Source organism: Bacillus rossius, chromosome 14 (assembly GCF_032445375.1).
Source record: "Bacillus rossius redtenbacheri isolate Brsri chromosome 14, Brsri_v3, whole genome shotgun sequence".
NCBI lineage: Eukaryota > Metazoa > Arthropoda > Insecta > Phasmatodea > Bacillidae > Bacillus > Bacillus rossius.
The window spans coordinates 10079802-10092132 of NC_086341.1; the positions used below are offsets into that span (position 1 = coordinate 10079802).

The 12331-nt window shown below is 36.3% G+C and overlaps 1 protein-coding gene across 5 annotated transcripts in view; it reads left to right on the forward strand.

Annotated features, from left to right (window-relative positions):
* Positions 1-12331, forward strand: part of LOC134539123 (golgin subfamily A member 3-like) — an 88655-nt gene that overhangs the window by 37593 nt on the left and 38731 nt on the right. For all 5 annotated transcript variants that reach the window (XM_063380867.1, XM_063380869.1, XM_063380866.1 and 2 more), the window contains 3 exons: positions 7356-7430; positions 8048-8140; positions 10503-10586. In XM_063380867.1, the coding sequence (XP_063236937.1) occupies positions 7356-7430; positions 8048-8140; positions 10503-10586 (252 nt within the window). The remainder of the gene's footprint in view (positions 1-7355; positions 7431-8047; positions 8141-10502; positions 10587-12331) is intronic.

Here is a 12331-nt window from a genome sequence, read left to right on the forward strand (position 1 = left end):
CCAGAAATTTTGACTTGTTTTCTGCGGTATAGTAGATACTTTTTTTACATGTAACAAATAATCTTTGATGTGATAATATATATTCTTGTTACTGTATTTTGAATCAATATTTCTTGGACTCCTATGAAGTGTGAAAAACATACGAGGTTGATGCAAGATCTGGCAACACTGGCCTGTGGTTTGGTTCCCCCTCCTACAAATCCCCACTCCGAGCTGTCTGCGACTCTTAGTCGTGTTTTGGTAGTCGTTCGCGATGGAGCTTACACTTGCTGCTACCGGCAGGTGTGAGTTACGTTCTGCGATTCATTTTTTGTGTGCTAAGGACACTACGCCTATAGTTTTTCATCGACAGCTATGTGAAGTGTGTGGACATCAAAAACTTTAAAAAATGATTCAGAGAGTTAAGAAACCGATGTACAGACATGCGTGAGGAACAGCTTGCCGTATGGCCATTGATTTCAAACAAAACAAAACACAGAAGTGGAAACAACGCTGATTGCTACTGTCAAACTTTTAAGTACCTTCGCAGTGCAATTCAAAACAAAGGGAATGCGTTTTATCAGGACAGTGCTTGTCCCCCACACTGCCCGGGTAACAACCGACCCTGTCAACCCATTTGGATGTGATAACGTCGCAGCCCGGACCTAGCACCGATTATCATCTCTTTCCTGTGTTGCAAGTCACACCTAGATGGTACGAATTTCAGGACCAACGAGGAGTTGAGAAGAGGTCGTACGCTACCTGCGTGCTATGGCGGCAGAGTTGTATGAAACGGGAATATGAAAAATTCTACACCACTTGCAAAAATGCATCAATTGCACAGGGAATCATGTAGAAAAATAGTAGAAAGTCTAGGCTTTACAACAATATTCATTGGGAATAAACATGTTTTTCTTCGTGAAAAAATTATTGATCTTATTTTACAGACAACCCTTGTATTTTCACTGCATGTTTGTATTTGATTTGAATTTAAGAAAATAAAGGTTGCATGTACTTACGTACGCACGTTAGAAGTTATATGTATGTACTTGGCGTAATATAAAACTAACTTTAATTTTGCATGCAAGTAATTAAAGGAAATAAAATAATAAAAGGATTGGAGTTATATTATAAATACCAGGGTTGGAAAAAAAACAGTTTTTTTTTTAACCAAACAATTAGACTTTTTTTTGTTTAAACCAGGTTTTTTTATTACATTAGTTATTTGTGTTCTCATCACATTCAAACTAAATATATCATAATTCAGGTTGATTAATAATTTTACACCCAATTCATAACTGACGGCAACCAAAACATACTCATATTTCATTTTAAGACCGTCCAATTGTCTCACGTGTAAATTTTATGAAATCTATATTCCCAATTATGATTATAATGTATAAGAGTTTGTCAAATATTTTGTTAAAATACTCATTGAAAAAAATTGGTGACCGTACTGCAATGTGTACAACAGAATAAACTCATCAAACCTAGAGGCCATAAAAGCGTAATAAAAAAACACTCATTTTCCTTCAATCTTTTGGATTATTAGTTATTAAAATCAAAATATCAAGTTCAACCAGTTAAAACAATATTATGTTAGTTCTTTCCTGTTTGTATTGCAGGTCACATCACATCACATCACATCACTGTTGGTTGTGTTCGTTGAATGCTTTAAAAATAAATACAAGTTTGGATGCTTTCCCTATGCCTAACTTATTAGTACGTATTTTATAATGCACAAATCCATATGATAAGAAGACTCTCTCTACATTTGCTGAAGTAGCTTGTGCTGTAAGTAACTGTTCAGCAGAAAAAAAAAAACTTTTATCATTAAATTTCTCAATGTCATTCTTCTGACTTCTCCACCACTCATAGGTTGTAACCTGTGATGTTACTCCATCTTCAAAAAGCAATTTATGGAAAGGTTAACTTTTTGATTGAAATTTAACAATTAATAGAAGCCGTGAACTTGTCGAGTACCTTGATTTAGAAAACTCAAATGCCATGAATTTTTCTTCTTTAGTCAAATCAAAACCAAGTGATGATTTCTTTTTTCTTTTTGGATCCAGCATATATATCTTTTTTTGGAATTTTTGTATGACATTTTTATCCTTTGTGGCTTCCATTTTCATTTGAAGATTTTTCCACACGAACACTGACTCAGAAATAGTGCATGTATTTTTCTGAACTTCATAAAGGGCTATGAAGCTGTTACATAAGTTTCACAAACTGAGGATGTTCGACACTACGAATGGATTCGTATGTTGCAAATGTAAAGTGAGCTACTTGCTGATCCAAAGACTTTCTGCATTGGTGTTGATCAAACTATGTAGGAATCCATTGATATGTTACTTTTCAATTTTTTTTCTTTCTGCAAAAGAATATTTTGACTCGGTACCTTTATTTTACGTAGTCGCAGATGATATGATGGATGTATGAGTTTTGCTTGTGGAAGCTGTAAAGCAGTCTGAAAAAGAAATGTTTGTCTTATTAATTTAGTTCCAAATTACAAAGGGGAAAAAATTTTTTTTAATGAAGACAGTTTACCTCTAAATAACTCTAAACCTATTATAGACAACTTAGTTGCATGCTTTGCTACTGCCAGGTTTTCAGTGCTAACTGCATAAAGCTGGGAATACACGTGCAAATTAAGAATTTAGAATAATGCAGCAAGTGTTGATACTGCACTGTCTTTGATACACCATACCAATATCATACGAGTTAATTTCAGAATAATATTAAACATAAAAATATTTTTTTTAGGCTATCAAAATCTTTAATAATCATAAAATATTATTTTATGCTATCTAAATCAAAATAAAATATAAGCAAGCTTACTGATATTCATATGTGATTTGTTTAAAGTTAAGAATGAAAACTTCATGTATTCCTAAATGACTTGGTTTTTTTTATAATTTACAATATGTAGCAAATTTAACACAACCATGTTTTCTGTTAAAATCAAGAGACAATAGTATTACACTTGATGGATCTTACCAGCTTCATATTCATCAACTTGCATAGCTGAACTTTCACATTTAGATATTATGTAGGTGAATTTTTATTCTGAGGACTTGACCTTCCAGTTCATTGCCACATTTTTTACATTTGGCCCTCACACCTTTTCTCAATTCCTTCTTAACCTTTTAAATGAAAGCTAAAATATCAAAGAACTGAAGTTAAGCAAATCTGCACATCAAACTGGGACTTAACCATGGAGAGGGTATTTTATCACATGAGGATCCTCCATAGAATGTGTCTTCCCCACAGAGAGTGTATTTCACCACATGGGGATCCTCCATAGAATGTATCTTTCTCACAGAGAGTGTATTTCACCACATGAGGATCAGTGGCGTCTCGTCAGGGCAAGCAAGGCAAGCAGTGCTTGCCCAGGCAGTTTCCAGACATTGTATTTTTTAAATAAATATTTTATTCAGAATAGTATTTTACTTTGGCTCGTGCAGTTAGGTGTATGTATTTTTTACACTATCTTCTTGGGACCCAATACTGTGCGCTGTGCGCTATAAAAAAAGAACTCGTTGACACAAAAACATGCTGTTTTAGAAGCGTTGCTAGGTTTAGAAGCGCTGGTAGGATCGCTTTAAGCAGGAAGGCTGCCGCAGTAGTTTCCTTTCGAAAGGGGGGTGGCATGGTACAAAGATTCAGGGAGGGGATCGGCTGGAAAAATACGCGGTAGAAGCTACGAAGGTAACGCTTTCTTGCCGAACTGGAGCGAACATGGCCGAAGCAGAATGTGGAATTTTTCCGCCGACTGCTTCGGCTATGTCCGGTACAGTTCGGCACGGCAGGTGGCGATGTCGCGTTTCAGTCGGCGGTCGTCTCTCGGGGCGCGCGCATCTCTCCCGCGGGCTGTTGGCTGGCAGTGCGTGGGGGATTTGTGGGCGTACGATGATACTACACTCCCACTTAGTATATAAGTAATGTAGAGTAGGTATTTTACTATCAGAATAATGTAAGTCAATCATTATTTTTCAAAAATAATGTATTTAAAAAAAATGTCAATTTTTCTACCTGTGGAATAGTCAATGTTCAGTTAAGAAAACTACTTAAATAGCACCATTTTGTACCTTGAAATCCATATTTTCCTGGCGGAGGGTCCCCAGACCCCCCCCCCCCCCCCCCCCCTCCGCAACCTCATCATGTTTTGGTGTGAACGGAGTAATTGCTTCCCCTCATGTAAACCTCACGCCTCGCCACTGATGAGGATGCTCCATAGAATATGTCTTCCCCACAGAGAGGGTGTTTCATCACATGAGGATCCTCCATAGAATATGTCTTTCCCACAGAGAGTGTATTTCACCACATGGGGATCCTCCATAGAATGTGTCTTCCCCACAGAGAAGGTGTTTCATCACATTAGGATCCTCCATAGAATATGTCTTTCCCACAGAGAGTGTATTTTACCACATGGGGATCCTCCATAGAATGTGTCTTCCCCACAGAGAGGGTGTTTCATCACTTGAGGATCCTCCATAGAATGTGTGTTTCCCATAGAATGGGGATTTACATTAAAGTTAAGGATTCCCCACAAAAGAGAAATTATTTATTTAATATTTGTTTTTAATTTGAGAGGAGTGTTAGGCGGGGTATGCTTTATAACTTATATACAGTACACTCCCTATTTAACGCGGTTGTCGGGGGACATAACTTTTACCCGCGTTGTTGCATAACCGCGATGTTTCGATGTGACCAAGGTCTAAAGGCATAAAACACCGCCTGTGTTCTAATAGGTCGGCAAGCACGCACAGTATAGACGGTCCGCCTTTGTGCGGACTTTGCATCCGCAGTTTTCACTAAACACGGGTGAAAAAATAAAAATAATAAATTTTAAAGATAAATATTAAATGTTGAATTGTTTTTATTTTTCCGCGTGCCGCGTAGTACAGTTTGTCGCACGGCCTACGAGCGCGCCACACGCCGCCATACACACGTGCGGCACACAAGCTGCTGCTGCCAGTCTCGTGGTGTTAGCCACAGTATCTGCTTCGTCAGTGTCCGTAACAAAGTAAGTGCAGTGTGTGCGGTTACACACGATTCTGTGGTCAAAGTCTTCTAAAAAGAAAGGCCGTAGTGATACTTCAAACCGAATATGAATCGCAAAGTACCGAGTTTGATTGACAAAATAAAAATTTTAGATTTACTTACAGATAGCTTGTCTTTTGTAGAAGCAGGCCGCAGATACAGGAAAAAAACGATTCTAGCATTCGTACAATAAAAAATAAAGAATCGTCTATCGTGTCAAGTGGTTAAACTTTATTATCCATGCTTACAGTAAATTATAAATGGTCACATGTGGGAAACAAAAATTGCGCCAATTTAATTTTAGCGCAATCAGTGACGCCGTATTAAAAACTGTGTTAAACTTTGTCTTTACTTATTTCACCAAACGCTGTGTCGAGTTGCTGAGTGTGTGTGGCTCGGATCGGCAAGTGTTATATTCCCCAGCCTCTGTTTAAAGGTCGGGAGACCGCTACACATAAACATTTCCGGGACTTGTTTACTACCTCACGGCAAAAGTGGTACAGTATGGTTCATGTAAATATTGGACCACTGGGAACTCCTGGGCAAAGATTAAAAATACGCTAGCCGATTTACTTTACTATTTAATGTTAAAACATTATACCAAAGTAAAAAGATGAACTTGTATAATACAATGAATTACCCAATAATATTACGTCTGTAGGTTTAGGTTGTAACAAAACATTTATATACAGATGTCCAGTAAAGTACCAATTAAGATTCTGGAGTGGAATTTTAAACACCGGACTACCTGATTTTGCCTTGTACGCAGCGACGCTGCTCATTCAAGTGACTCATGCTCTGCCTGTGTGCTGCGTGAACACATTCCCTCCCCCACTCCCCCTCGTGTTTCTGCCCGCTCTAATCTCTACCTCTCTCCATATTCTCGGCTCGCCTCTCCCTACCCCGCGCTTACCGACAACCAAGCCTATCCAACATCAATCCCCAGCCGAGTCACGCTGGATGTCGCTGAACGGTGGGCTTTATCAGGTCCCCTGTCCAATGCTTCATTTGTGAGATAAAGCAACGTTAAGAACTAGTGTTTCAGAAAATATCACTGGGCTGGATTGGACCATAATTTGAAAACCCTACAAGATAGAGGAATAATGTACGGAGATATCTTGTTTAGAATTTTACTGCGGACATTTTCTACGCCTAGGCTTTTTTCTGCCCGATGCTTAGTTTGTTAGTTACAACGCAAAATTATCCTAATCGGCTGTCAACCATTTATTCCATTATTATTATTCATTTCTGACTGGGGGACATGGTTTGACCCGCGATATACCCGATTCCGCGATCAATCGAGGCGCGATATACCGGGAGTTTACTGTACTATAAATGATGAGATCTTGATTAATATGTAATTTTTTTGTTCCTGTAAATCACAAGATACATTAATGAGCAAATTTTTATAGTTATTAGAGTAAAGTTAGACCTTTCATAAAAATAATTTACATATTCTATTTAGAAATAAATTATTTAAAAAATATATTATTTTTATATAAAAACCATTTAGTTTAAACCAGTGTGGTTTAAATCAGCTAACCCAGACAAATACTGTTGGTAAAGTTAAAATTCAGTCTAATGAAAAAATTTAAATAACTACTCATTATTCAATATTAATATAAACAGGTGTATAAAATTAATTATTTAGTTTAATAATGCAAAATAATCAAGATAAGTTTTAATTAATAATGAAATCAATAACCATGCTGAATGTTTATTATAATTTTTCATTATTTAATGTAAAATTTTATAATGCAAATAAATTATACATACTGGAAAAAAAAACACTTAATAATAAAAAATACACTTGAAAAAATTTATAAACACATCAATCACTAAAGTATATGGTTTAAAAGCACATTTATAATTTTTATTTGTAAGTAGCTTTTTTTATCTGGTAAATTTTTGTTGCCTTCTGCGCGCACAAATTAAAAAATCATTTTCATTATTTTTAATAACATTCCTAAAGAAGTATAAATTAACCTCACTTGTATAAGTACACTTGAAAAAGTTTACAAATACACAATTTCTATCACATTCACAATATATAAATGTTTTTAATGATGTGGACCATTATTCAATGTCAGTCATTAAAGTATAAGATTTAAAAGCACATACATAATTATTTATTTGTATGTAGACCTTTATTCATCCTGCGAAAATTTTGTCGCATGGTGCGTGCTCATCCGTGAAAATTCGCTCTCATCATTCTTTCATAACGCGCGCGAAGTATAACTTCAAGAAAGGATTCCCTGAAGCCTAGTCATGTGAACGGGTTCTTGGCGACGGAGCTGCTGTAGCGAGGTGTGTGTGCTCGGTGTTTCCAGGGGTCTGCAGCAGAGGATGCTCCGATCCGGCTCGCCTCCCTTCTGTCCTCCAAGCTGAATGCCTCCAGGGACCAGGTAAACCCCTTCACTGCTGGTTGCTTCCCAGGGTTTTCAAATTGAAAATTGTTTTTTTCTTCAGGAAACCTGTATTCGGAGCTTTACTCTGCGATCAAACACGTTTCAAAGTGTGGCCAGGTCCCTGACCGAAATCTCTCTGTTAGTTGTTTAAGGCCGTTTTATTTTTAAAGCCTTTGCTGTTAAAAATTTTTTTTGTCTACGTTTGCCGCTACCTAATAAATTAAGACACAGAATTGAAGAGGCTATTGCTTGCATTACTCCGGACGTGTTAAACAAAGCGTGGGAGTAATTGGACTTTAGGTTGGATGTGTGCCGTATAACTAAGTGCATGTGTTGAACGTTAATAAAAAAAAACTAAGTTTACCTTTAATGTGATGTATGATTTGTTGCAAATAGTCTAAATCAAAGTCTTATATTATACAATTGAAATTGGGACATTCTTTTATGGACTTGCTGTATATTTTTGACATCTGTGTTGGCTAATACGTAAGCCATTGCAATGCTAGGGCCAAAAAAAAAGGAATTTAATTTACTCCACATGCTTGTGCTAGTGGTCTCACTTCAGTATCAGTCGGTGATTGGTGGCCGTAGCTTTGTACCGCTGTCTTGTGCAGGCCAGCGTCCAGCAGGAGAAGATAGACACGTTGAAGCAGTCGATATCGAGGGTGTCACAGCACATGAAGTGTGTCAGGGACGGCGCAGGCAAGGTGAGGCCGGCAGAGTTGCGATATCCCGTCTCGAGGGGCAAGATTATACTCTGAATTGCGATAAAACGTAAATAACACCGTAAAGCAAGTCAGTAAGTACACTTTGTAACACCGAAAATGTAAGTAAATCCCACATATTATTGTAAATGTGAAAGTTGGACGGATGGATGTTTGAATCACGCCGGAACGGCTGAACGGATCTGGGTGACATTTGGCCTACAGCGAGCTCATAACCTGGATTAACACATAGACCAAATATTATTATGAAATTCCATCCCTAAGGAAGTGAAAAAGTGATAATTTCATTTTATAACAGAAAAAATCATAGGTCATAGACATACAAATAGTGAGTGAGTGTCATTTCTCTATGTTTGCCACACAATCATACACATAGTAAGGTATGGCAAATTAATATTATTCTCCTTGGTGAGACCAGCCCGCTTAGTGGAGCTCGCAGCGGCTAGCAAAATAAAGGACAGTTTTGTTCTTAACTTCGTCAATAGATAGACTTGCCTTGAATTTTAAACGCACCATTGTTTGATGCGTTTGTCCTGTCTTTAATTTTCGTTTGTTCATGCCGTATGCGTTCATCCGATTGCGATGAAATTTTGGTGAGTTATGCGCATGCCCGTGAAGGTTTCTGAGACTGTATAACTATGTTGCAATAGTTGTAGCACAAATTGTTTCAAAAAATGTGTTTATTTCATATTATATAGCGGCACTTTGTCTGTTTTTGTTGTATAAATGCGCACGCATGACACAATTTATTTAAATATAAAAGAGAGACAGATATATATATAGACCGAGATAGAGAGAGACAGAGAGATAAGTTGAGATAGAGCGAGGTTTATAGAATGAAATGGGTTAGATAAATATACATACATATATATGTGTATAGTAGAGCTATATAGAGATTTATATATAGAAGAGATAGATATAGTGGGAGGTATATATGTATATATGTAGATATAAAGAGATAGATAGAGATAGAGGGATACATATATATATATATATATATATATATATATATATATATATGTAGATAGAGATAAATACGTAGATTGGAAAAATTTATTTTACTCTTTTTTTATCTTACTATTATTAGTAACTCATTTTTACATTATGACATTGGTACATTTTTCAAACAATTACTTGCAGATTTATTTTTAATGTTCCGAGGGCATCTATCAGTCAGAATCACACTTTTTTGGTAAAATAAGTAGGTATCATAACAGAATATGTGTCATATATTATGTTCAATAATATGCTATCATGAATAAACAGAATTAAAAAAAAAAAAAATCCCATGTTTTAAAGATGAAATTGGCCTAAAAATAAAATCATAAAATCTTGTCTCTGCCCATCACATATTAGGGTTCTGTTAGTTCACCTTTGATTCAACATTTTTGAAAGCCCTGCTGAGAATATATTTTTAATATCCCTCCGCCAGATGGCAAATTCAACCTTTTCATTGGTATAGTGACTTGTATGATTTGTCGGTCATATGAAACTACCATTTTCTGCTTTTACGCCAAATATTGCTCTAATGCTGGGATTACACAGCGCAACCGGGATGATGCGTATAAAGCATTTTTCTAACTGACCACATTTGAGATGTCTGTGACATTAGAATCTGAAATGTAAAATTACAGCACGGCAAAAAAGACAAAGACTTCCTGATTAAAAAGTTTTTCTCTTTCCATACGTTGCTGGCCATGTGATACTGAAATGAGCATCAGAATTCTGTTTTTGAATGATTGTTTAACTGGTGCATTGGTAACACAATTATATTTACTGTATTTTTAGGTTTTATTTATTAAATTGCTTTTGTTAATTTTTAAATATTTTCACACAATGGTTTTTCTGAATAAATATTGAATTTTAACTAAACAAATTTTTCTCAAATAGTCTCATATGGCTGGATTTAAAACCAACTTTTAAATATTGTCAAAAATGTTGTGTGATTGTAATGGGAAATATACATTTTTCCATCTAGTTGTTTGTTTCTGTTTGTTGCTGGCTTAAAAACTGCATGTTCACAATGATGTGATATGTTATTGCATCACATCTGTTGTGCTTTTGTGATGCAGAATAACGTTCATGAACAAAAGGAAGAACATTTCAGAGTCCAGCAACTTTTAACATAGCACGTCAAATGACATGCTGAGTTTTGCTATTTCTTCTGTTGGTTTGCTGCCAACTTCACAACATGTAAAGCTGGCTGTTAACATTGTGTGACCACCATGCCAGAATTGACTGTTGTGTGTTGTTTTATCAACTTTTTTTTTTTTTTTCATTTCCATAGTGCATTAAAATCATTTGCAGTTCAATCAAAGAGTGTCTTGTAATTTTCTGTGCTAAGGATTGCAAGTGTTGGTGGACTGAACCCGAGATCAAGGTGTTGGAGCCTGTTCATCGCTGGTCGAGGTCGTCTCTCAACTCCGAGGTTGGTACCACTTCACACGGGAATAGATAGTTTATTGGTCTAACCACTCCCTTCCCGCCAGTTAGAATCGAGGGTGCCTACCATATTCGCCAAAAAATAATAATGCAATGATATTTACCAAAACTGCTCAACTTAAATTTTGGGAGCACATTTAAATCGTGAACTTGTGTCTTGCCACTGGGAGAAAATTAATTAATATCAATCTGAACAGCTTAGTTGAAAAACTACGTGATGTGCATCTAAACTGAACTGCATCACTTATGCCACTTAAGATTGCAGAGAGCATTTATGGAGTTTGTCTCGTAGGATATCGTTCTTCTCCCCACCCCCCGGCCCTAACTCTTTCCATCGAATACAAACTTTCCTTATCATCTCTTCACTGTGGCTGCTAGTAAAGGCAGCCTCCCTCCGCCTCCTCGTTCAACTCTTCCAAGCAACCACTGTCCTTCTTTCAAGAGCGCATTCTTCACTTTCTGAACCATGACATTTGAACTTTAGCTGCAAGACATTTTTTTCTAAACCGCTGCTTGCGGTTTCAAAAGAGGCCTTGTAAATCACTCTACTGATGAAAGTGCTGTCGTAAATACCGTATGAATGTAAATAGTTTGTATTTGAAATTGTGAATCCCGCTCCGTAATTTTATTTTTTTTTTTTTTCCGAAGTTAACTTCAAAAGGTTTGGGGTCGTATTATATTAAGTCACGTATCTTTCCCAACACCTCCCCCCCTCCCCTGTCCAAGTGTGTATACTGTACTCCCAATTCCATTCCATCACATTTCACATTGAGTCACGGTATGTTGTCAATTCTTTGGGTGCTACCCACCCTGACCCTAAGCTTATCTCCCTACGTAGTATTTTGTTCCTGTGGTAGCCAAGTTGATTGAGGTACCTTACTGCATGTTAGCTCTCTTTTTGACCAGTAGGGTGTATTTTTTTTTATTGCTGGCAGGACCAGAATATTTTACGATCTGCGTTCTAGACTTGGGTATATTTTAATAGTAATTTAATGAATGAGCCATATTCCACCAGGGATTTTAACATGAATTTTTAAGGGTGTCTGCATTCGGGAAAGTCATAAAATTTGCTTGAAATCCTTGGAAAGTAATGGATATTCTCCAGTGATAGTAATTTGAAGGGAAAATATAATGCTTCAGTATGTCATAACCTAGACTGTGAAAGTATTTTTTTGTGGTGTTTTATTTTATAGCTATACACATTAGAAAATGGCGTATGGAAGGTTCTGTTTGAAATGAAGATATTGGAGAGAAAACTGAGGTAGCTATGTGGATGGTGGAGGTTGGGTTTTCTTTATTTGTTTTCTTTCAAAATGGCAAAATAAGTGAATATTTAAAAAAAAATTAGGGAAATATTTGAAATTTTGGTCAGTGGAAGTCAGGAAAATTTCTTAACAGCTTTTGTGGACACCCTGAGTTTGGAAGGATTAATAAGAACCCTAAATAATCAAAAACTTAATTCACTGATACATATATATTTAATTTGTTTTCCAACTTGATAACTTGATTCAAACTTGTTTAGTTTTCTCATGTCTGGGCTCTTATCCAATCAATGTGACATAACTGAAAAGTTATGTTGGCAAAATGCTTGTATTGTCCTACAGATTTTTCTTGCTTCTTAATGTTCTTGTACATACTTTTGTATATTTATTTAATTAAAGTTCATTATATTGTGTTGTTCAACATCTTACATAAGTTACAAAATTGTGACAGTTATGTTATGTATTTTAT